The 26,825-nt window shown below is 40.6% G+C and overlaps 2 protein-coding genes across 51 annotated transcripts in view; one reads left to right on the top strand and one right to left on the bottom strand.

Annotated features, from left to right (window-relative positions):
• The window catches only part of CLASP2 (cytoplasmic linker associated protein 2), a 274,460-nt gene that overhangs the window by 89,800 nt on the left and 157,835 nt on the right, over positions 1-26,825 (bottom strand). For 14 of the 50 annotated variants that reach the window (XM_038392156.2, XM_038392165.2, XM_038392167.2 and 11 more), the window contains 4 exons: positions 21,866-21,883; positions 19,724-19,822; positions 2,325-2,495; positions 1,141-1,248 (listed from right to left, as the gene is read on the bottom strand). In XM_038392156.2, coding sequence (XP_038248084.1) covers positions 1,141-1,248; positions 2,325-2,495; positions 19,724-19,822; positions 21,866-21,883 — 396 coding nt within the window. Of the gene's footprint in view, positions 1-1,140; positions 1,249-2,324; positions 2,496-8,554; positions 8,582-19,557; positions 19,585-19,723; positions 19,823-21,865; positions 21,884-26,825 lie in introns of all 50 variants that reach the window. The other 36 variants (XM_038392159.2, XM_038392192.2, XM_043508820.1 and 33 more) reach the window with 9 other exon arrangements.
• The window catches only part of FBXL2 (F-box and leucine rich repeat protein 2), a 463,505-nt gene that overhangs the window by 318,409 nt on the left and 118,271 nt on the right, over positions 1-26,825 (top strand). The window lies entirely within an intron of this gene.

The raw sequence follows: 26,825 nt of genomic DNA, 5'->3' as shown, positions 1-26,825 counted from the left end.
AAAATAATCTTTTCAAGACAAGTTTGTTACCTAAATCATAGGCAACTTTCATCCAGATATAATGATTTATGATTAGAATCTACTGATTTTTTTTTAAAGCCAACTATGTGCTTCCTGTACTTCCATTTGGGTTTTGTAAAGTTTGACACTTGCAAATATTTTAAGTGTCAGGCCAGTAAATTGCAGTATTGCATGTGAAAGCTGTGTCATTGTTTACAGTAGCTCTAGGAAAGAAGTCTGAAGTATCTGTGGTTGTGCAAATCTGATATGTAAAGAAGTTGCCAGCCTCCTCTCCCCCAGGTAGTGACCTATGTTAATTGTGCACTATGCTTTTTTTGAGACACTGAAAATAGGTTTCAAAACTGGATTTAGGTACACCCACTCTGGAAAAAGCCCTTACTATTTGTTTCCATTTATTTCCAAAAAATGTAGAGACTATTCTTACAGTAAAAGTCTGCTTTGAAAAATGACTGCATGAAACTGGCATCTTCTAACTCAATGGATCTGCTACCAATCTGCACTGAGATTCATACTGACTTACTTTAGTGACAAAAAATAGAATTTTAATCTTTTTGTTTTACTTCTATTAGCACTAGAGTGACAATATAGCAATATTTTTTCTTTTCCATCAATAGAATTGTTTAGTAACTGCATTATAATTCCTATTATTCCTGTAATATAAAACCAGTTATCAATCTAATCTATCTGATCCAGGGACCAGGAAGAAAAACCGAGGTTTTGAGCACAAGAAAACCGAGTCACAGTAAGGTTTTTATTTTTTATGTAAGCATTTGATATTGAAATCAAGACAAAAACCTATCATCTTACAATGCTATTTTTACAGTCACTTTTCAGAACAGAACTTCTCTTTTTAAAGCCTCAATCTAGGAACTGTGTGGTGAAGTTATCTTCCCGGGTTCTTGGTGTAAAGGATAAGACTAACACCAGTGTGACATTTACTTTTTTAATGCGCATTTCATTCACTTGTTGATTGATACTCTAGCAAAGTAAATGGCAAATGACTCCAAAGGAAGAGAAAATAATGGTTACCTACTATAAGATAAATGAAGAAGGCATGGGTTCATTAGATGCAGATAATGAAAGGCATAAATAGGCACAACAAAGTCTCGAAGTACTTACCAAGGGGTGGAAAAGAGCGGACAGGGCTTGTGTCCCTGCTACTTTCACGGCTGGCCTCCCGACTGCACCCCTGACTCACACTAGGTCGAGGAATGCGGCTGCCTCGTGCTAGTATGATTCAGTGTACAGAGAAACAGCAGCACAGAAAGGGAGAAGACACAAGAAAAGTTGTAGTTTTAATGTAATTTTGTTTGTGAAATAAATCAGATCAATTACGTATTTCTAAGAACAGACGTTGCCTCTATTCATGTAGCATTACAGTATTATCTTCTGACATTTTATGAATTTGACGAATTGCACTAAATGAAGCCAGTTCAGATGAAAGTATCTTCTCCACAACATACACTAATGTGAATCTGGAACCTCTCTAAAGAAAGTTGAAAAATGCTTTAAAAGGATGGTAACTTTTTTCAGATTACAGTTGCAACATTGATCAGTACAGCCTGTGAAGAGCATACAAACAGTAGTTCATTCAGAACTTACTCAGTTTAGTTCCAGCTAATTTTTCTTTTTTAATGTGGAAATAAATGTTGCTTTTGCTACACTAAAGTACAGTACAACAATCTATTTAAAAAGGGGGAAATAATTCAGTTTACGGTAAAGGTAAGGTAAAATTAAATAAAAATACTACAGAAAATCAGGTTACGGATAGCAGTAACCTCAGTTTTATTTACTGACATATTTCAAGAGAGTATAGATAATTGAGTTATACCATGAGGCTGTACTTGGGGGAAATATTAAGCATAATACATTCATTTTTACACCCCCCCCAACCCCCCCCACAATATTAAACAAGTATTTCAAGGATGCTAATTGTCTTGATGTCTTCTTCCCAGTTTTCAGTGTTTCCAGGCTGCCATAAAGATTTTGAGGGTTCCCAACAACGCTGAATATTTATAGGGGCCCGATTCACGTGCTCCTTCCTCTTTTTGGGAGGAGTTTAAGAGTAAGCATGGAGGCATAGATCAGTGCATTCCGAGAACAGCAAACTTCATAGTCCCACCTTAAATATGAAGCGTGTTGCAAATTGTAGGCCTCCCTTGGGAGTTGGCTCTGCGGGTTCCCAGTCAGATTTTAGAGTTTCAATTATATGTTTTCCAGCCCCACCATCTGTAACTAGGCACCAAATGCATAAAGTAATATCATCTGTAAAGAAACCTAAGAGGTTACTTGATAGTTCTTACCTACTGACAATCTAGAAGGACTTGCTTCTCTACTGCATCCTTGGCTTCGTGGGATCTTGCTCCGTTTTTGTGCTGTTGCTGGATTGACTAACACTCTCTGAACCCCTGTGTTCATAGTTGAAAGTGCAGTTGTAGTCAAAACTCTTCCAGGAGATCCAGATCGACTACCAGCTGAAGGCAAAATAAGTAAAAATAAATAGCTTCAGATAAATAGCAAGAATAAAAAGACAGAAAAACAACATGTTTGAAATGGTTTGAAAAAACAGTTTGGAAGAACTTACAAGATAAAATGTAAAATTTGAGAAAATCTGTAAGATCTACATCTAGTCTTAAAAATAAAGCACCTCTCACAAGGTATAGATAAAAATATCTGTGCAAGTCTGAAAACTTTATCACGGTATTTAGGACTATATGAGCACCATAGCAAGCAATTGTAACCGCACACCAAAAATATTATTCTTTTCACTAGTATTTACAAAAGCATCCAATATTCCTGAATGTGAAGATGGAGAGGTTACTTACCTTACAGCAATTTGAGTTTAAGAGGTTTTGTCCCTATGCGAGCTCCACCCTAGGACATATTGAAGCCCATGCACTCTCGATTGGAGACTGCAAAGTAGTGTTTGTGAGCCCCTGCCTCTACAGAGTGGTTCCTCCTGCTCTGAATGAGTGCATCTAGGGAGATGTCAGCCTGCCACTACTCAGTTATCTTGAAAGCGAAGCTGAATTCCATAGCAGAGGGGAAGGAGGGCCAGAGGTAAAGCACATTTAAGGACAAAACATCCCAAAGAACGCAAGTTACTGTAAGGAAGTAACCTTTCCTTCTTCTTCGAGAATATGTCCCTATGGGTGCTCCATTGTAGGAGACACCCAAGCAGAAGCTCAATGAAGAGGTAGGTCCAGGACATACAAAAAAACTGCATCACCAAAGGAGTTATCTCAGGAAGCAGATAAGATGAAGTAATGTTTGGTAAAGCCATGTACAGAAGATCAAATAGCAGTCCTGCAGATTTCTGCTTTGGCAACATCCTTCAGTGGAGTTACAGATCTGGACTGAGCACTAATGGAATGTGCTGTTACTCTGAACAGCAGCATTTTCAGAGCCGGTCAGGATGCATTCAAAACCCACTTAGACAGTCTGTGTGGAAATCGGTTGACCCTTCAACCTATCTGCAATTGATACAAATAGTTTGGGAGATACCTGGAATGGTTTAGATAGAAAGAAAGGGCCCTCGTGACATTCAGCGGACAAAGGCTTGATTCTTCTCTGGAGGCACAAGGTTTGAGCAGAAAACTGGTAGGTGAATTTCCTGGTTAATGTCATATTCCTCTGGGAGGAAGCAAGGATGGGGATGTAATATAATCTTGTCTTTGTAGAAATTGGTATATGGTGGGTCCACCAGGAGATCTTCCCATTCACCTTCCTGAGGTGAAGGCAATTAGGTACAAAATTTTGGGGTGAGAAAGCAGGCTGCCATTGGTTTGAAGGGGGATATTTTTAGGGCAATCAAAATCAGGTTGAAATCCCACGGGGGAACCTGCTGACGAATGGGCAGAAACGAGTTGTATATGCCTTGAAGAAATCTGGTTTCTGTAGGGTGGAGCAAAGACTGAGAAGCCCTAAATAGATGAGTGGAAGGCTGTGATGATGACAGATGTACTCTGACAGAGCTCATTGAGAAACCCTATGTTTTTAATTCATACATACATAGATATTAAGGTCAGAAGGGACCATTCTGATCATCTAGTCTGACCTCCTGCACACTGCAGGCCACAGAATCTCACCCACCCACTCCTGTAATAAACCTCTCACCTATGTCTGAGATTATTGAAGTCCTCAAATCATGGTTTAAAGACTTCAAGGAGCAGAGAATCCTCCAGCAGGTGACCTGTGCCCCATGCTACAGAGGAAGGTGAAAAACCTTCAGGGCCTCTTCCAATCTGCCCTTGAGGAAAATTAAAGATCAATTAATTGCCAAAATCATAGATAGCCCAGGATGTTAGAAAGCAGAACTTACTAGGCTTTAGAAAACATGAGGGAGCACAATGATTGGAAGTGCTTGCACCTTTGCAAGCAAGTTTTATGAGTACTAGGCGTTCCACTAGATAAGGAAACTGACTAAACTCTATCCAAAAGGTCAATTCCATGCTTGAGAGTCACTGAGCAGCCAGGTTTTCAGATTCAGGGAGAAGGGGATGGGATGGATGAAGACCTGTGTCAATAGGTCTTTTGTAATAGGAAATTTGAGCAGTGTTACCTCCAAGAGGTGGACGAGGTTTGAGTACCACACCTGTCTCAGCCAAGAAGGTAATACGAGGCTAGCTCTCACTCCTTGAGAAGAGTTTTGAGGATTAAGGATATAGGTAGGAAGCACAAAGAAGGGTACAAGGCCATGTTGTTATCAGGGCATTCCCCAGAGTCATGGCTGTAACTTCCATTGGAGTAGAACAGGAAACATTTCATTTTGTTCAGGGTAGCAAAGAGGTCTACCCACCGGTATAACTCAGGTCTGGCAGATCCTGGGGAAGACAGAGTCCTTGAGTTCCCATTCATGATCGTGCCGGAAGTGGCTACTCAAAGAGTCTGCAATTGTATTGTGCAGACCTGGTAAACAGGCTGCCGATATTTCTATCTGATGAGAGAGAGAGAGAGAGAGACCAGATTCCAGCCTTAATGACTATGCACATAAGGACTGGGGTCTTGCTCTGCCCTGGCAATTGACGTAATACATTGCTGCCCCATTGTCCAGCATTACTCCAACATGACTGAGTGACTTTGTATGGTGAGAGAGAAGTGTTGGCAAGCATATCGATCTGTTTTTAAGTCCAGGACACTGATTTGGAGCACTGATTTCTGTGCTGAGTCTCCCTGTAGATGAGCTCCCATCCCAGAGATACATCTATTGTGAGGGTCTACAAAGGTGCTGGATACAAAAATGGGGTTCCAATACAGATCCTCTATCATGTAAGACAGTCCAACACCTTCTAAGGCATTGTGATACTTTAGGAAAGGCTATGTCAGTCTGGAATATACGCTGTCCTTATCCACATATAGAAGCAACCTGAGGTACATCCTCACAAGGGTCGTCACATGCCTGGAGGCTGACATGTGGCCTAAGACCTACAGACAAATTCTCACTGTTGTTTGCGGGCTGCACTGCAATGTTGAGATTCAGTTGGATAGGGTGAAGAATCTCTCCTCAGTAGGTAGGATCTTGCTGTTGTGAAGTCCAGAGTAACTCCTACAAAGTCTCCTCTCTGTACTGCAGATAGTGTGTATTTTTGGTGGCTGATGCTGAGTCCCAAAGATGTTTAATGGTCTGGACATTGCTGCCTGGACCTCTGTCCACCAATTCTTAGACTTCCTCTAGTGGGATTTGAAGTGAATCCACTAGCCTTTTCATGAGATCCAGGAAAGCCAAAATCATCAGCATAGGAGGGCAGTGGTGACAATATCACCTCATTTGGAGATGAAGACTTTACAGATGGAGGTGAGATCTCCTCAGCCTGAGATTCTTGCTCCTCCTGTACACTTTTTTATTGACCAGGGCTGTAAAGCAACTGTGACTGAGGCAGTTTGCAACGTAGAAGCTAATGTACTGGGACTTGGAGGGGGAGAAACATACACCTCCAGAGCTAGGACAAGTCCTATTAACAGGAGCTTAAGTCTAGTCCTAAACTAGTCTTCCTGTCCTCCTGGATCTGCCTTTGAAATCTAGACAGACCTTGCATTTAGAAGGGTTGTGACTTGTGAGAGTCCCCCCAAATATCACAGGCAGCTTGAGTGTCCATCAATATGGGAAAAGAGCTTGTGGCAAGTCTCAACCCCTGGGGTTTGGGGCATAACAAATTGTGCTCCAAAACAAAACAAAAGATCGAAGAAGAAGAGGGGAAGAAGTTCTCCTGCCCCCAACCAACGCAACAGTTGCTACGCCAAATAAAGGTAACAATGAAAATAGATAACTAAAAGGAATTACTGAAACAAACAAACAAAGTGAAGAATTCACAAAGTGAAGGTGGGAAGCTGAATACAGCAGACTCTTTCGAGTCACGAGTGGCTGAAAAGGAACTTTGTGGTGGCAGGCTTGCAATTCCTTATGTTCCCTGTTTAAGGCACGAAGCATCTCTCTGTGCATGCCCACGGACGCTTCACAGTCTTTGATTGAAAGTGCACAGGCATATGCACATCCTATGGTGGGGCACCCATAGGGATTATATAGTAGAACAACAACTGTGTATTCATTTTTAAAATTATATGGCACTGTTGGTCACATATTGCTGTTTTCCGAACCACCAGTAGTTAAACCAAATAGATAATTTTGTTCTGTAACATCCCTGGACTGATCACCTTGGTTTTCACAACACAACAAATAACTACAGTATTCTCTAAACAAGTAAAAGATGAAGTAGGTCCTGGTATTTCTTCAAATCCTACTCTCTTGGAGCCCAATCATCTAACACTGACTGTAGACAATGGACAGGTTTCAGAGTAGCAGCCGTGTTAGTCTGTATTCGCAAAAAGAAAAGGAGTACTTGTGGCACCTTAGAGACTAACAAATTTATTAGAGCATAAGCTTTCGTGAGCTACAGCTCGCTTCATCGGATGCATGCGATGCATCCGATGAAGCGAGCTGTAGCTCACGAAAGCTTATGCTCTAATAAATTTGTTAGTCTCTAAGGTGCCACAAGTACTCCTTTTCTTTTTGTAGACAATGGAAAGACTCCCACTGACTTCCATAGAAGTTATTCTAAAAATTGAATTAAGAAAGCTTTTTTAAAAATACAATTTTCAACCTTTGGAACACATTATGAAAAAACACACCTGATCAAGATCTTAAAATTCTTTGTTGAAGTGCCTTAGCAAATTTTATTCATAAAAATTATACATTTATTAAGAATTTGATCTTTGATTTTAACATATTGCATCCACTGGAAGAAACTGGTCACTTTTACCTAGACTATCTTCATCCTTCGAAGTTTCAGCTGTGAGGAACTTACATTTTAATACCTAACAAATGGTCCATTCATATCCCTTACTGATACTCTAATTAAAACTGTATTTTATAGCAATAATCAGTTTAATTATATGTCATTGTTGCCAAATGCAGAATAAAAACAATTTCACCTAAAAATCTTAATTAAAAAGCAAAGCTATTTTTAACCAAAATCAGCTTAGTGAAACGAAGCCTAAAATAATTTTGCTAGCCCTGATTAAAAGAAGAAAACAGAGTAGGCAAAGGAATGCTATCAGATGTCTATTAGCTTAAGCATGTTTCATAGTACTCTTACATTACAAGGACTACCAAAAAGCAAAGATACTATAATAATAAGAAGTCCACAGGCATATTTTAGGACCACAAGATGATTAAAGCTTGATAGCAAGAAATGACTGAAAAAAATGTGTGTGGGGGGGGAGGGGGACTGAAAACAATGCACCATGCATAGACTATATGATTTGTTGGTTGAATTGAGACTTGAAATGATTATTTAGCAAAATGCTCTCTTCTATCTATGGGCTTATTCAGCAAAAATGAGACATGCAATATTATGCAGCACGAACTCATGAACCTAGCTTCTGTTACTGAGACGAACAGACAACATTTCTAGCTTCTGTTACTGAGATGAACACATGACATTTCTACCAGCTTTGTGTACTTTTGTGAGAATTAAGAGCTCATGCAGAGCCTCTGCATATCATTCAGACCATCCCAATTGATTCAGAAAGACCTGCAGAATACAGAACAACAGTCTTCTGTACTAGAGAATTGCCAGCAGATTCCCTGAAGTAGCTTGCAAAACCTGATAATCCTTTACCCTTCCCCTTCGCTAAATGCAAGAAGTGTGCTTGATCAATATAAAAGCTATATACATCACTCTGCTGTGTATAGATGTTTGTTACATCTGCTTGACCACTACTGTGTGGTACACTGGACTCTCCGAACATGTTCAGCGAAGTCTGCTATCTTCAGAACTGTCCACTTACACACAGTAGCACGAGCAGTTGCAGATCTAAGCAATCAGTGCTATTTTGATAGTGGAAGAAAAAAGTTACAAAGATGATACTCCACAGTTACAAAGAAGAAACGTTTTTGCCTTCTAAGAATTACATTAAATTAAGTAGTCGTAGGACCATGGAAAGTGAGCTGGAATTTCTGCTGAATAGGGTCCTATGTTAGTGATATGTAGACAAACGATCAAACAACAATGCACACACAAATTTTGAGTCTTACCACCAATGGGGTTAGCAGACTGTGATCCTGAACAAGTGTAAAAGGCAGGATTAGGGTAAAGGTTTATAATCCGTGAAGAGGGAGGGAGCAGAGCAGATTAAAAATGGATGGCAAATGGAAACAAGAAAGCTTTAGTCAGTTCACACAGGAGAAAAAAGCCACAAAAGTGTTATGCAAAAAGCAAGGCATTTTAGTAGCTTCCACAACTAAAGAATTAGGTTCAGATGCTTGTGTATAAATCAGATGAAGCAAAGCTGCAAAAGCAAAATACAAGTTTCCATCTTTCTAACTGCATAATACTAAAGAATTACATTATTTTCAATTAAATATGAACTCAACTTTGAGAATATTTTCAAGTAATATTAGACTGCAAAAAAATAAAGATTTAAAAAAGCAATTTTCATGAAAGGCCAGAAACATTTTCTTATTCAAGACAAAAACAGTGATGGAAAATTTGGCTGGGAGTGGGTTGGGTGATCAAAACAGCTCCAAAAGGGGAAGCACAGGTATTGGAACACATTTGTAATCTGACAAGACACTTTCAGATAATTATAAAATGAGTCAAAAAGTTTAAACTTAACTAAATATTGTCATTCTAACTTTCTGTTATTTCCTTTATTATAATCCATCTGAGGGTTAAAAGCAAAATATTTTTTTTAAATCAGAAAATTTATTCTTTTTCTCTAATAGAGATAAACACAGTAACACCATGCAAACCCCAATAAATTAGCCGGAACCAAACTGAAAACAAGAATAGAAACTTTTCTATTCATAACTTAACTGCAGTACAGATCTATATACATGTATTTAATATGACTGTCTATTTACAAAATAACTCTGAGGGTGGGAGTAGGAGGAAAGTTCCTCCAAAATCCTTAGTTACAATTATGTATTTCCCCGCCCACAAAACTACCCAACCTTGAGAGTGCAAGTACGAGTCAAATATCGTAGCCTTTAAACCCATACCCTTGAAACTTGAAGTACATCTCTATCCCTAAATTTGCACAATGGTTTTGGTTTCAAAAGAACTTATCCTGCCAGATGAGACAATAATGTATTGTTTTAAAATGACTTTTTTTTAAATATGGAAACTTGGTCTAAGACAACAGAAGGGAAACGCTGTACTATGATTGTTTGTAAGAGGTGGGAATCTAAGTCTAATATGTAACCCATTATAAAATGGTCTGACTAGTCTGGAACTTTTCACTCACAATTTCATGTCAATAATTCTAATTTAAATTAGAATTTTAGAAAAATTATGCCACAAAACGTCAGGCACACTTGTGCTTCAGTTGCCCCTCTCCTGTGCATTTTTATTTATATTGGAATTGGAGAAAGGTTCAGAAAAGGACAACAAAAATTATTAGGGGTCTGGAACGGCTTTCGTATGAGAAGAGATTAATAAGACTGGGATTTTTCAGCTTGGAAAAGAGAAGACAAAGCGGGGGGGATATGATAGAGGTCTATAAAATCATGACTGGTGTGGAGAAAGTAAGACAATTATTTACTCCTTCTCATAACACAAGAATTAGGGGTCACCACATTAAATTAATAGGCAACAGGTTTAAAACAAACAAAAGGAAGTATTTCTTCATATAACGTACAGTCAACTTGTGGAACTCTTTGCCAGAGGCTGTTGTGAATGCCAAGACTATAACAGGGTTCAAAAAAACCAGATAAATTTATGGAGGATAGGTCCATCAATGGCTATTAGCCAGGATGGGCAAGATGGTGTCCCTAGCCTCTGTTTGCCAGAAGTGAAGAATGGGCAACAGGGGATGGATCATTTGATGATGAGCTGTTTTGTTCATTCCCTCTGGGGCACCTGGCATTGCCCACTGTCGAAAGACAGGATATTGAGCTGGATGGACCTTTGGTCTGACCCAGTATGGCCGTTCTTAAGTTATGTTCTTATGTTTATTTGCTTTACTAGTCCTCTTTTACATTGTCTAGGAATTCTTATTTGTCACACTCCTGAGATTTGTAAACAATGAGCTCTGCTGAAGGATTAACAAAAATAAATCTGCAACTAGAGTTTTTGATTTCAAAAGGACAGACTTTCAAAAATTAAGGAAATTAGTTAGGGAAGTGAATTGGAGTGAAGAACTTATGGATCTAAAGGTAGAGGAGGCCTGGGATTACTTTAAATCAAAGCTGCAGAAGCTATCGGAAGCCTGTATCCCAAGAAAGGGGAAAAAATTCATAGGAAGGAGTTGTAGACCAAGCTGGATGAGCAAGCATCTTAGAGAGATGATTAAGAAGAAGCAGAAAGCATACAGGGAGTGGAAGATGGGAGGGATCAGCAAGGAAAACTACCTAATTGAGGTCAGAACATGTAGGGATAAAGTGAGACAGGCTAAAAGTCGAGTTGAGTTGGACCTTGCAAAGGGAATTAAAACCAATAGTAAAAAGGTTCTATAGCCATATAAATAAGAAGAAAACTAAGAAAGAAGTGGGGCCGCTAAACACTGAGGATGAAGTGGAGGTTAAGGATAATCTAGGCATGGCCCAATATCTAAACAAATACTTTGCCTCAGTCTTTAATAAGGCTAAAGAGGATCTTAGGGATAATGGTAACATGACAAATGGGAATGAGGATATGAAGGTAGATATTACCATATCTGAGATAGAAGCAAAACTGAAACAGCTTAATGGGACTAAATCGGGGGGCCCAGATAATCTTCATCCAAGAATATTAAAGGAATTGGCACCTGAAATTGCAAGCCCATTAGCAAGAATTTTTAATGAATCTGTAAACTCAGGAGTAGTACCGAATGATTGGAGAATTGCTAATATAGTTCCTATTTTTAAGAAAGGGATAAAAAGTGATCCGGGTAACTACAGGCCAGATAGTTTGACATCTGTAGTATGCAAGGTCCCGGAAAAAATTTTGAAGGAGAAATTAGTTAAGGACATTGAAGTCAATAGTAAATGGGACAAAATACAACATGGTTTTACAGAAGGTAGATCGTGCCAAACCAACCTAATCTCCTTTTTTGAAAAAGTAACAGATTTTTTAGATAAAGGAAACGCAGTGGATCTAATTTACCTAGATTTCAGTAAGGCGTTTGATACAGAATCATAGAATATCAGGGTTGGAAGGGACCTCAGGAGGTCATCTAGTCCAACCCCCTACTCAAAGCAGGACCAATCCCCAATTTTTGCCCCAGATCCCTAAATGGCCCCCTCAAGGATTGAGCTCACAACGCTGGGTTTAGCAGACCAATGCTCAAACCACTGAGCTATCCCTCCCCCCTCCCGTGCCACACGGGGAATTATTAGTTAAATTGGAGAAGATGGGGATCAATATGAACATCAAAGGTGGATAAGGAATTGGTTAAAGGGGAGACTGCAATGGGTCCTACTGAAAGGCGAACTGTTGGGTTGGAGGGAGGTTACCAGTGAAGTTCCTCAGGGATCGGTTTTGGGACCAATCTTATTTAATCTTTTTATTACTGACCTTAGCACAAAAAGAGGGAGTGTGCTAATAAAGTTTGCAGATGATACAAAGCTGGGAGGTATTCCCAATTCAGAGAAGGATCGGGATATTATATGGAGGATCTGGATGATCTTGTAAACTGGAGTAATAGTAATAGGATGAAATTTAATAGTGAGAAGTGTAAGGTTATGCATTTAGGTATTAATAACAAGAATTTTAGTTATAAGTTGGGGATGCATCAATTAGAAGTAACGGAAGAGGAGAAGGACCTTGGAGTATTGGTTGATCATAGGATGACTATGAGCTGCCAATGTGATATGGCTGTGAAAAAAGCTAATGCGGTTTTGGGATGCAACAGGAGAGGCATTTCCAGTAGGGATAAGGAGGTTTTAGTACCATTATACAAGGCACTGGTGAGACCTCACCTAGAATACTGTGTGCAGTTCTGGTCTCCCATGTTTAAAAAGGATGAATTCAAGCTGGAGCAGGTACAGAGAAGGGCTACTAGGATGATCCGAGGAATGGAAAACTTGTCTTATGAAAGGAGACTTAAGGAGCTTGGCTTGTTTAGCCTAACTAAAAGAAGGTTGAGGGGAGATATGATTGGTCTCTATAAATATATCAGAGGGATAAATACAGGAGAGGGAGAGGAATTATTTCAGCTCAGCACCAATGTGGACACAAGAACAAATGGGTATAAACTGGCCACCAGGAAGTTTAGACTTGAAATCAGACAAAGGTTTCTAACCATCAGAGGAGTGAAGTTTTGGAATAGCCTTCCAAGGGAAGTAATGGGGGCAAAAGATGTACCTGGTTTTAAGATTCTACTCGGTAAGTTTATGGAGGAGATGGTATGATGGGATAATGGGATTTTGGTAAGTAATTGATCTTTAAATATTCAGGGTAAACAGGACTAATCCCCTGAGATGGGATATTAGATGGATGGGATCCGAGTTATCCAGGAAAGAATTTTCTGTAGTATCCGGCTGGTGAATCTTGTCCATATGCTCAGGGGTTAGCTGATTGCCATATTTGGGGTCGGGAAGGAATTTTCCTCCAGGGCAGATTGGAGAGGCCCTGGAGGTTTTTCGCCTTCCTCTGTAGCATGGGGCATGGGTGACTTGAGGGAGGCTTCTCTGCTCCTTGAAGTCTTTAAACCATGATTTGAGGACTTCAATAACTCAGACATAGGTGAGGTTTTTCGTAGGAGAGGGTGGGTGAGATTCTGTGGCCTGCGGTGTGCAGGAGGTTGGACTAGATGATCAGAATGGTCCCTTCTGACCTTAGTATCTATGAATCTATGATTAAGCTGAGAGTGGAAGGACAGCTGCCAGTCAAGAAAGGGGGGGAATTATTTTTCTATACCACAATATGTAAAGCCATCCAATTATTTCAGTAGAACATCAGGGAGTTCTACCCACTCATCCCTTCAGGCTCTGATCCAGACAGAAAGTGAGTTCTTTTGCAAACCACCACTATCACCAGTAAAATACAATTTAAATGCTTAAGTTTACATGTTATTGAATGTGAAGAATTAATCAGCTAAAACTGAATTAGAATACAAACCTCTTAACAGTGACCACCTCTGTAGAAACTGAATATCCATCAATGATTTAGGCATAACCCTTTTTTGCCATTTATTTTGAGTAATTTCCATCAAAATTTGTTGATTAGTTAAGCTCTTTTATGGGAATTTATTAAAAGTATAATGCATATGTCTGTTGGTCTTTAGATTTTGTAAAAGCTTGTTTTCACAGAATCTGCAAATTCTGGGCCAAGTTTGACCAGCATCCCTTTGAAAATAAAAAGGCCTTCAGGAAATTGTTACTGAAAAATTAATGCAAACTTATAGTAAGGAAGATTTGATAACCAAATGAATTTGTTTGCTTTTAATTTCTTCTATTCCATGACCATCTAAAGAAGGGTATGTTATGGACTAATAACCTTTTTAAGTTACTACACTTTCTGTGCATTTTAAAGCATCATTCTACTCTGAAAAGTGGTTAAAATTATATGGGGGGATGTCATATGTCTCACCATTTTCATAAGAAGCTTGCCAACTTTACTAACAAAAAGTTTGCATACTGAATACTTGCATCTGACCAGTATTTGTTTGTGCTGTCCTGATAAATGCATAGTAATTAGCCATATATAAGTGCAGGTGCATGTTTGAAAATCAGGCCCCAAATTGTTAATTTTAAAAAAATGTTTAGTACAAAAATGCATACGGAGTGGAATGGGATAACTTTTTTTAAATCAAAACTGATAATGTAAAAAGAACCCCCCCCCTAATGACCACATATATTTAGGTGTGGCAGAATCTGATTTTTTTTTTTATAATTTTCATGGATAATATTGTTTATTTTTAAGCATTATTTTATCAAATTATGTTTTCATAGTTGTGCATAATTATGGGTTTCAAGCATTTTTTATTTTTTATCAATCTTAAATTTTTACAATTGTGGGAAATTAAGGGGGGGTATAAGACAATGGGGAGTCAGACAATAATTTAACTACAACAGATGCTGAGATTCAAAAAGAGATGATTACTTACCTGTAACTGGATGGGCTTCGAGATGTGTGTTCCCTATCTGTATTCCACTGAGGGTTTTGCATGCACACCATATGTCTGGAGCTGGAGAATTTGAAAGTAGTATCCGTTGGTCTGCGCATGTGCCTTGGTTCACCTCAAGGTTTCATCCAAGGTGATAAAGGGCAAGGTGGACCAACAGCATCTCCAATTCCTTCTCCACCACGAATCCAACAGATCCATAGCAGAGGGGAAGGAGGGTGGAAAGTGGAATACAGTTAGGGACCACACATCTCAAAGAACATCCAGTTACAAGTAAATAACTTCCTCTTCTTCTTCGAGTGATGGTCCCTATTGTATTCAACTGAGGGTGATTAATAAGGAGTACCTAAGTCGGAGGAGGGTGCAAGGATGAAGATAGAACTGTTGAGCAGAGGATTGCCATGCTGAAGAAGGAATCTGCTGTCAAGTCCTGACCTTGAGTTTTTCTGCTACTGCCACCAACAGTCTGGGGGACTTCCTGATGAGCTTGTCCTCTGTAGGTAGAAGGCCAAGACCCATCGGATGTCTAGGGAGTAGAGTCATCATTCCTCTGCAGATGTGTGTGGCTTCGGGAAGAAAACAGGTAAGTGAATGGATTAATGTGAAACTGGGAGATGACCACTGGTAGAAATTTGGGATGCAGGGAGACTCCATCTTCATGGAAAATCATGGAAAGGGTTTCCGCAATCTTGGACCCAAGTTCACTGACCCTTTTCGCAGAAGTGATAGCAACAAGAAAGGTGACTTTCATTGAAAGGAGGAACACAGAACACGATGCCAAAGGTTCAAAGAGTGGTTTTGTTGTACAAATAGAACTAGGTTAAGATCCCACTGGAGAGTGAAGGGTTTGATGGGCGGGAAGGTTCTGATGAAGCTCTTCCAGAAACTAACAGCTAACAGGTGTGTAAAGACAGAGTGCCCTTCCATTGGGGGATGGGGGAGTGGAAGGTGCTAATCGCAGCTAGGTGGACTTCTAGAGAAGTGAGGGTGAGATCCGATGCCTTCAAGGACAGGAGGTAATCCAGGAGGAGGGGGATCTCCACCAATTCTGGGGGAAGTTCCTTTTGCTAGGCCCAGCAGGGAAAACATTTCTGCTTGGCCCAGTAACAGTGTCTACTGGGTTCTTTCCTGCTGCTGGAGAGGATGTTTTGCATGTCTGCGGAACAGGCCGGTTCTAGAGAAGATGCCATTTCAAATAAAACGCTGTGAGGTGGAGCACCTATGGATTGGGGTGTCTATCTAGCTGTTGTAGTGCATCAGCAGATCAGGGACGGTGGGGATGGGAATTGATGGATGGGTAGTTGGGAAACTAGAATTGCCTGGGTCAGCAAGGGGCTATCAGAATGACTGTTGCTCTGTCCTGTCTGATTGTGTGGAACACTTGTGGTAGGAGCAATAGAGGAGGTGAGGAATAGTTATTTTGGTCTGACCAGGACAGTATGAGAGCAATGCTCTGAGAGTGGTGACTGAGACCTCCCCAGAGCAATACATGTTACATTTGCTGTTTATGTGAGAGGTGAAGAGGTCTCTGGTCGGCATCCCTCATTGGTTGAAGATGTAGTGAGTTATACAGTCGTGGAGTTCCCACTTGTGGTCGATTGTCAACTGTCTGATAATCAAGTCCGCAATCATATTGTGTATCCCTGGAAGAGAGTCTGCAGACAAGAGGGTGATGCACCAATTCCAGAGGCTGACTGCTTGTACACATAGAACAGCTGACATTTTCCTCCCTTTATTGATGTGGAAAACAGTGGCAGTGTTGTCCGACATGATAAGAACATGATGGGAACAGATAAAAGGGAGAAAGGCTTTTTTTTTTTTTTTTTTTTTTTTTTACAGCCCGGGTGTGTACTCCCCAGTCTATGAGGGATGCATTGGTGATGATCATCTTGTCTGGGAAGGAGGGGAACCGCTATGCAGACACAATGTGGGTCCATCCACCCAATGGAGGGCTGAGAGTACCCTGGAGGGACTGTCAGCACGAGGTCCATGGCGTGATGGCTGGGCAAGTAAACAGTCTGAAGCCACATCTGGAGGCAGCGAAAGTGGAGTTGAGTGAAGGCGGTGACATATGTACAAGAAGCCATGTGGCCAAGGAGAGACAAACAAGTCCTGGCAGGGACATAAGGATTGTTAGCAATACAAGTTATGAGTTCTCTCAGTGTATGGAACCTATCCTTTGGTAGGTAGGCCTGTGCTATGACTGAGTTGATGGGACCCTTATAAATCTGGGGATTGTGTGGGGTCCAAGATTGATTTTTCAACTTGAGACTGACCCCAAGGGACAAAAGAAGGCTGAGCAACATGGAGGTTGAAACTTAGGCTTTGCGTCTGGACTGAGCAGCCAGGAGCCAGTTGTCGAAATATGGGAATATCGGGACTCCATGATGTCTGATGTAGGCCACCACGACTGCAAAAACCTTGATGACAACACTGGGAGCAGTAGTTAGTCCGAAAGGGAGAACCCTGTTTTGGAAATGGAACAGACTGTGAACATCAGGAATCATCTGTGGGCTGGATGGATGTCTGTGTGAGAGTGTCTTGCATATTGAGAGCCCACATGCCCTTTTCCAGTGATGGGATGATTGCTGCTAGCATGGCCATACGAAACTTGGGCTTGTGAATGAAGTGACTGAAAAGCTGGAGGTCTAGAATTAGTCTCCGTCCACCTTTCTTCTCGGGTATCAGGAAGTAAATTGAATAGAATATGGTCCCGTGATATTCCAGGGAAACACGATCTATCGCTCCCCATTGTAGAAAGGAGTTCACTTCTTGGGTGAGGATGCTGTTGCACTGTATGGTATTGCACGATCCAGACTGCCTTCTCGAATATCCGTACAGCTGTAGGGGATTGATGGTCCCTTTCCATCATCCAACTCTTCCGAAGATGAGAAGGTGGACCACAATTTCTTCAGTGGTACCATCGGAGTCGGCAGACATGTGTAGACCATTGGAGCAGGAGGTGAAGGGTGGCATGTCATGAGGGGGAGAAAGAATCTCCCTAGAGGTTGAGGGTCCCATCATGCATCGTTCCTCTAAAATGAAGATATCCTGAGGCTTGGGTGCTCTTCCCAATCTTTCTGATGTTAGGGGTAAGTGGTGGTGGAGTAGTGGACTTCCCTGGACCGAACAGGTCCCACACTTTATGGGGTGCCAATGTTAACAGTACGTGCAGTTTGGTACTTGGGACCATCTGATCCCCTTGCTTCTGGGGCTTCTTTTCTTGATTATGCGCTTTAGCGTGCACACCCTCTCCATGACTCAAACTCATGGAAGCAGCATCCCCTTTCTTTGTTTTCAAGGAAGACTTAACACCACGCTTATGGGAATGCTTCCTTACCTCCAGACTAGTCCCTGGTGTGGGGTCCATAGTGGTGGTACTGCCAGCGCTGGACCTGGACTAAGTAGCAGGAGATGCACCCCTAGCTGTTTCAGGCCAATGTACTGGGGTGGGGCGGGGCAGATTTCCCCAGCTGGGGTCCAAGCGAGGCCTCATGGAGACTTTCATAAAGTGTTTCCAGAGGCAAAGGCCCCAACCTTTTCGGGTACAGCTGCGGAAAGAATGGCAAATATTGCACCGTGATGTAATGTGGGCTTCTCCCAAGCAGTAGAGGCAGCATTGGTGTTTGTCACTGACTGAGAAGGAACACGGGCTGGAGGCACAGAATTTGAAGCCCAGAGTCTTAGGCATTGTACCTGTATAAGGGTATGGGGAAGAGCAGGAGGGAGGATAGGGAAAACACCCTCCTAATCTATCTATGCTAATCACGAACATTACAATAAACTACGACAAAACAGCTAAAAACACTATAAATTGTAAAATTCTAAAACTATGTACAACAATGTTTTTAAAGGTGCTTCAGAGACAAGGACACTGAAAGTTCTGATCTGGACCAGGCGGTGATGAGAAGGAACTGAAGACAAGGTTGCTCCGCCTCGCCTTTTATCACCTAGGACAAAACCATGAGGCAAACCAGGGTTCACGCATGGACCAATAGACACTACTTTCAAATTCTCTGGCTCCGGATGAATGCGTAAACCCTCAGTGGAATACAATAGAGACCATCACTCGAAGAAGTTAAATGTTTATAACTGTTAAAAAAAACAAACTGTCAACATCACATGTCAAAATATGCAAAGTAAATATCCTTGAGTCAAACTCTAATAAATTCTCAAACATTTTCAAAAATTCTCAAAGCATTTTTCTTAGTGTCTGTCTGTAAGTTTTAATCATCATCAGTGGAAATATTTTTTCATTGGTTTATACGTGTACAGTGAAATAGACATTTACTAATAAATATCTAATCCTTCCAAACCTACATATATTGTCGATTTCAAACCTGAAGAATGCACTGTTATGTCACAATTTTAAAAATCATTTAAAGCCTAGATAGCATAAATCACTTTTAAACATTGTATATTTTAAATAACCAGCACCTTCGCTCCAAAATTAAACTATTTCTATTGCTGCTGAGGTAGAAAAAAGTCCCAGTGAAAAACCCTCAGTGAAAAATTTAAAAAGAAACATTAAATGCAAAACAACAGGAAATTTGAGGAGTAAAGATACTGGCAATACTTGGGAAACTAGAGTGCACTCATGTGACAATGGCAGCGTCTATTTTATCGTGAAAGGTGGAGAGGAAAACACAATTACTGAATTATACTTTTAGACTATTATTAACTAAAAAAATAAAAGGATTTGGGTACCGAAGAACTAGGATTTTCAGGTCATCTATAAGTACAAAAAGACACCACCCACTTTACCTAATTTCTGATATTACATTTCTAAGTATTCTAGATAGTTAGTACAGAAGGTTTTGTTTAGGTTTTTTTAAGACTACAAACTGGCCTCAGTGGTAGATTTAATTTACTGTTACACAACCTATTTCCCGTTAGCCCTAATTTTTCTCCAAAAAAGTATGACAACACAAATCATCAAAGATTTCAAAAACATGCAAATACTACTGACCCAAAACACCGAAAAAAAAATACCTTCATTTTTGTCTGGCGATGATGAACCTAAGGCACAGAACAACAACTCAGTATGCGGCTTATGTTTTTTAAATAGGCTTTGACCACAGCCATTGATCAATGAATGTATGCTAAGCATATGGCCTATCTTTTTATCAAGTATTACTGATAAATGAACAATACATACGCTGAGACTGAGAGACCACTTTCGTTCGACTACGTCCTCTAGAATCTGTCTTTGAATTTCCAATTCCAACAGGTGTTGAAAGCTTTGTTCGTATACGACCTATAAAGTAAAAATGACATTAAGAAAATAGTCTTCGTCATGAATAGAGAGCTCATAGTGTTAATGAATATTTTATTACATTGCTATAGTTGAAAACTGAAGATTTACATACTGGAAAACTCAATTATCCAAATCTCACTTGGAAAAAAACAATTCATAGTAGAAAATTAAATACCGCAATAGATTTAACTGCAAGTTAAGAAACAAACACTTCTCTTTTTGACTGTAAGTATTTCAATAAAGAATTTATATACTATCAATTTTTAAAATTAAAACTAATTCATCTTCATCAATACCAAAATAGATAACTCTAGTTTTCTCCAGAAATACACTGATTTTATATTTTTAAAAGTAAAGCTTATGAAGTGAGAGTCAAGGAAAATATTTTATAATTTAAGAGGAGAGAAGTACCTAATGTAACAAATATCAAACTCTACTCACTACTACTTGAAAGCTGTAATTTTACTAAATTTCCTTTTTCGTCCTCTAGGTAACAAAGCCAACCCTGGCTATCTTTTGAACAAGCCACTGAGGATTCTTGCCAAAAATTCTGAGCAGCAATGCTCCATTTTTCAGAGACCTGCCATCTAATTTCTCTGTATCTCAGGATACCACTATACTCATGCCCATGGATGTGGACACAAAAGTAATTCTTTATACTTTATAGCACTTTCCATACAAGGTTGGCAAAAAAAACTTTGCAAAGACTAATGAATAAGTCTCAACATCCATATGAGGTAGAGAAATACTACTCTTGTTTTACAAAAGGAAGAACTGAGACAGAGATTTTAAGGACTTGTCTGAAGTTACTCAGGAAGTCTATGGCAGAACCCAAATAGAATTCAGCTCTCTCCAGACTCCCAACCGATAAGATCATCTTTCATGTGACATCATCTCTACTCCTCAATGTTTAGACAACACAATGAAATTACCAAAGAAGGGAGGATTCCAACAGTATGAATGACAGTTAATAGGCAGATTACTCTTAAAAGTGATTAGCCAGAATTCTGTATACAGGTTCTAAACCAACATGACAGCCCTACACAAAAACAAAACCTAGAAACAACGAGTTGGACACCATTTTGGAAAATTGCAGGAGGAAACTGCTTGAGAAGTGACATTCTAGCACAACAATTTATTCAATTTAAGACTGCATTAACTTTAACAATAAAAAAGTTTTGCAGACATATAGGGTCAATCCTTGACCCAGAAGCATTAGGCACACAGGCTCATTATATCTAGTTTCCAGCCCCTTTAGGCTTTCCACAGCAGGATTTCAAGACCAGCCAAGTTAATATTATTCATCCAAGTAGAGGGAACAGTCCACAGAAGAAAGTCTATGGGAAGAGAGCCAGGATAAAGGAGGTTATTCACTTAGCTACTAGAAAGCAATGTATTACCATTACTGGTTAAATTGACTGGGACAAACTCAGTCACCCCATGCATTGGCAATATTTTCCCCACTAATTGTAATGAGGTTTCAGGGCATGTAACTGTGTGCAGAATCTGGCCTAGAGAGTTTAGGAATATAGTGAGCCACCAATTTGGTTGATGCTGAATTATCACTAAAGGCCTGATTTAATTTCCATTAAAATAAAAAAACAAAAATCTTTTTGAATCTTATGAGGCAATGTTTTCTGGTGCTAGCATAGAAGGGTTTTAACAATACATTTTAAAATGTTCTTCCATGTTCCAAATAGATAATTAATAATAGCACCTGCTTCCTGAGTGTGAGCACATCTGTTCAACAGATGAGTTTTTCCTAATTAGCTTATAATTTAAAAGATCAAAACATAATACTCCTGTAATTTTAGTAAAATGTTAAGCAATGACATTTTTATTGAAAACAATTGCCTGAGAACCAAAATCACAATGCAAAAGAATTTACAAAAATGTACTTTAACAAATATTAGATGTGTAAGCCAAATGGAATGACCCCCAACCACCACAATGAGCTATTCTACTTCTAGAACTTAGTTCGTATAAATGAAAGCATGGAGATGAAAGTATTTGCTATTCTAACAAAAGATTAATTTTTCTTACCATCTTCAGAAGCTGTTCCTAATAGAAAAAATAATAAAACAATGATATTCCAAACAGAACTATTCTTTGATTCAATTCCTTTTCATTCCTACTTATATGAAATTAGAGTACCTTGACAAAATATGTTTATTATGCAAGAATGGATCTTAACCTCTACTCTCTTGTACTGCAACTCCATCATTAAACTACATGGAAAGCCAAAGGCTACATTGTGAACTGATTGTAGAAATACATAATGCACTGCTAGACCCCAAACTTTCTTTGAAAGACCAGGGAATATCAAAGAAAAACTGAAGTTTTAATCATGCATATGAGTTTAAGACAATTAAGTAGCACGTCAAGATCAGACTTTGATATCATAACCAACTGCTAAGGAAAGACGGTGACAGATGCACATGATGCATATTTGCATATAGAATTCCAATACAAGCTCCAGGTTGAAGTATGCAATACAGACCCAGTGCATTAAACATTGGGCAGAGAAAAGCTGATGGAAGATGTTAGAAAGGAAGATTCATTCAAACAAAATTCAAACTGATGCCTCAAAAAATGTACACCTTTTTAGACCATGTCCTGCCTGGAAGAGTGAGCTGTGAGAAAAACAAGGTTACTGAAAATGGGTCACAGTTGGAGTGTGTATGCTAGTTTAAGGAGGCAAAGTATACCCATACATGACAGTTATGACAAAATCTGAGGTAAAACACACAGTAAAAACAGTGCCCTGAAAACCAAAGCGTGGGAAGAGGAGAAAAGCTGTCCAAGCACCATTTCTCCAACCTGCACTGAGGCTCCTTTGAAACCATGGTCTGCAGATTCTGGGTCAATATATTCGGGAAGTGACAGGATTTGTAAAAATATTCCCGCTATTGGTTGGCAATTTTTTTTCTAATCCTATGCTGTTTCTGAATACTGAGATGACTATAGTAATAAAAAAAGCCATTCAGCATCTTCACCTCATCTAGAGGTTGTGGGAGGTTAACCCTCTCTGCAAACCTTGCTAGAACTGTGCATGCTTTTGCTGCTTCTAGACTGAGCTACTCTACACACTTTATTTACAGCAGGATCACCAATGAAGCCTCAGAAGCTACAGCTAGTACAGGCTGCAACTCTCCTGTCTTTTAAAGTGCCACCCTATCCTAATAATGACTTTTTTTAAATCAAGCTTTGGGAGTGTCTCAGTTTTCCAAATCAAGTTTGCCCAGCTTGCATATAAAATACTTTTTAAAAAACTGCCAGTACTGCAAATTCATCCTGGACTCTTACAAGTTGTGTTTATTCCATCTTGCACATCATCACAAGTAACAGAAATCCTGAAGAGCAAATTATATCCTCAGATATATCTGAGTAGTCCCATTTTCTTCCAGACACCTTTGAAAATCCACTGAAGACCACAGGTCTATCTGACAGCAGAACTTGGCCTGCAGAGCCCAGATTATTTGTGATGATACACAAAATTGAGAAAACAAAACAAACAAACAAACAAACCCAGCTTGACCGCAAGAGTTCAGGGTGAATATGAGATGCTGCTAATTATAAAAATTATATGCAATCTAATCAAATTTTGATTTGGAAATCAGAGAAAAGAATACAGAACCATCCAATATTAATAGGGCAGACCAATACCTTATGGAATTTGGACTGCTATAAGCAAAAAGTGACGCTGTAACCGGAGTTCAAGAGGGCTCTGCATATTCCCAGTTATAGGTATTGAACCACATTGTAGCAACAGCCTCTTTTAGCTCTATCAGCTAGAGTGCTCTCGCATCCCCCCTCCACTTGGTGTCCCAAAGCACAGAGGGAAAGGCTATAAAGGGGACATAGCACCCTTTGCTCCTTAGTTCCTTCCACCATACAGACAGAGAAGATAATTACAAGAACTCTGACAGAGAGGGGAAAGAGGGTGGGAATTGTGAATATGCAGGGCCATCTCAAAGAACTCCAGTGACAGGTAAGTAACCTTCATTTCTTCTTTGAGTGGCTCCGCATATTCCAACTTATAGGATAGATTGATAAGCAGTACTGAGACTAACCTGGAGATGGGAACAGAGTCCTAGTTGAATAAAGACTGAACTATCACCTTGCCAAGCCCAGCATACGCTCTAGAAACTAAATTCAGAGGACAATGCTTGGTGAAGGTGTGTACAAATATCTGGGTTGCTGCTCTGAAGATCTCAGCAACTGGCACCAGCCTCAGACAAGCAAAGGAAGTAGCCACAGCTGTAGCAGAATGTGTTCTGATTGAAGCAGGCACAGGAACTCTCACTAGCATATCACTCAAAGATACAGAAGCTTAATTCACCATGAAATAGTCTGGGAAGAACCCATAATGCCTCATAATATTCTTGACATATGAGAAGAACAGTCTAGAAGTTTTAAATGTGGAAATCAGCTACCACCTTATGCAAGAACTAAGGATCACGTCTAAAGACTACCTTTTCCTTCTGAAACTAGAGTAAAAGGTGGATTAGACACGAGTGCATTCAGTTCACTCATTCTACTGGCTGATGTAATGGCAATAATTAAAGCAGTTTTCAGGAATAAATGATGCAACGAATACTTCAGCTATGGGCTCAAACAGGGATTTCATCAAAGTGGTGAAGACCAAACCGAGGTCCCAAGAAGGGATGTGATTTTTAGCCGAAGGATACACATTTGACAAATCTTTCATAACCTTTTTACCTGAAGCATGAACAAATAGCAATCTATCATCAACTCAAATATGATATGCGGAGATGGATGCCAAAGGAACCTTTATCGATGAATTAGATAGGATCAGGCTTCCTCTTCATCCACGCCTGAAATCTAGACCATTTGGGACAGTCAGTTTCTTGTCAACTGTTTCCTGGATTTAACCAGTATATACTGCACAGATGAAGAACACAACTGCTCAAGTGCAGACAGAGTCAAAGTCTGTTCACCCATCCCTTCAGATGAAGGGTCTGCAGGTCTGGGTGAAAAATCCTGCTCCCCTTCTTGCACAGAAGATCTGGAGACAGGAGGAGATGTAAGAAGACTTTGCCGGACAGCTGTGGACCACTGCAGATGTGGCCAAACCAGGGCAATGAGTATTATTCCTTGCTCTGTCCAGATGTATCTTCCTTCCCCTTTTCTATCGGGGAAAAGGAGAGATGGCATATATCAAACCCCTCCAACAGTGTAGAAGAAAAGCACCTAAGAAAGACAGATTATCCCTACTTACTCGAGAACAGAAAAGATGACACTTTTTCTGATGAATCTTGTCATGAGCCAGTACATAACTGGTTGAAGCCATCTGGAAAAAAGGGTCTGAATTAACTGGTCCTTCAGGAAAGCATTCCTGCTGAAGCAATCTGCGACTACAGTCAGGCCGCGATTTACATGTTTTTTTTGTTTTGGCACGGTTTCATTTATGCATGGTCAATTAATTGTGACCCTTTATATTTGTACACAGTAGGGATTCACTTTTACATGGTGCAGTGCTGTTGGCAAGATGCTCAAATCAGTGGCGTAGCCAGGACCCTACAATGGGTAGGCCCCAACTTTGGGTGAGTGGGCAATGATGAGGGTGGGGGAGGGAAGGCAGGAGGAATGGGGCACCTCCCCCTCCCTCCCTCCAGCCGGCCTTGTGGAGGCCATTGAAATGTTGGCCAGAGGCCCCAGGTGTGGGGTCAAGGTGCAGGGGCTTGCCCTGCCCCACCCACCTGGTGCTCCAGCCAAGGAGTGGAGTCCGGGGCTTGCCCCACTCCGCCCGGCATGCCTGCCAGGGAGCGGGGTCGGGAGCTTGCCCCAGTCCGCCTGCCCGGCGCTCCAGATGGGGAGCAGGGTCGGGGGCCTTACCCCATTCCGTCTGCCCAGCCTTCCAGCTGGGAAGCCGGCAAGCCTCCATGCCCCAAGCCCGCTCCCCGGCTGGAGTGTCGGACAGGCAGAGCGGGGCGAGCCCCTGAGCCCACTCCCCAGCTAGAATGCCAGGTGGAGCAGGGTAAGCCTCCAACCCTGCTCCCTGGCTGGAGCGCCGGTGGGGCAAGCCCCCAACCCCACTCTCTGGCAGGAGAGCCAGGCGGTTGGGAAGAGCGTTGCAAGCCCCTGCGCTCCAACCCTCTGCCCAGGAGCATGCCTGGGGGGTTCCTTGCCAGAGTGTCCATGGCCCCCCGCACAGCTGCCTGGACGTGGCGAGTGGAGGCAGCCCCGATCCTTCCTGCCTCCCCTCCTCCATCCCGTCATTGCCCACCCCACTGCTCCACACTCCCCAACCTCCCCAGATGAACCCTCAGAGTTCTGATTTCAATAACATGATGATAATGCTGATACTGTATCAAGTTCATCCTCAACATGAATAAAGGTTAGTACTTGTACTGTAGTAAGTTTGAATTTCATTAATTTTTTTAAATAAAACCTGTAGTACTATACTGTATTGTATAAATTAGGGAGGTCATCTTGTGAGCCTGGAACCTAAACCCTAATTTCCCATAGACCCGTAGTATCTTTTTTACATGATTTCTATTTGCACGGTGGTTTTTTAAGAACATAACCACAGCGTAAACCGAGGCCTGACTTTACAGTGTTTCCCGGACAAATGTATTGCTACATAAATGTCATGGCAGATGCACCAATTCCATAGTTTTACTGCCTACGCAGAAGGGGTAGTGTAAGCACCCACCTGTTTGACGATATAATACACTGCTGACGTATTGTCCACTACTACTTGCGTGACCTTCCCTTGAAAGTGGGGGAGGAACAATCTGAGGGTCAGGTGAACAGCTCTTAGTTCCAGTACGTTAATGTGCAACGTTCTTGAGAAGACAAATATCCTTAAACCATTAAGTGGTTCAATGTCTCCATAACTTTTGGATGATGCATACGAAATCACGGTCTGGGATCGATCTGAGGGATTGAACTGCATACCTTTGAGTTCGTTGGTCCTGCCTGACTGCCAGTCTAGTGAGGTTATAATGTTCTGGGGCATCATGAGCAATGTGCAATA

Source organism: Dermochelys coriacea, chromosome 2, assembly GCF_009764565.3.
Source record: "Dermochelys coriacea isolate rDerCor1 chromosome 2, rDerCor1.pri.v4, whole genome shotgun sequence".
Classification (NCBI taxonomy): Eukaryota; Metazoa; Chordata; order Testudines; family Dermochelyidae; genus Dermochelys; species Dermochelys coriacea.
This window is presented reverse-complemented; position numbering and strand designations above follow the sequence as displayed.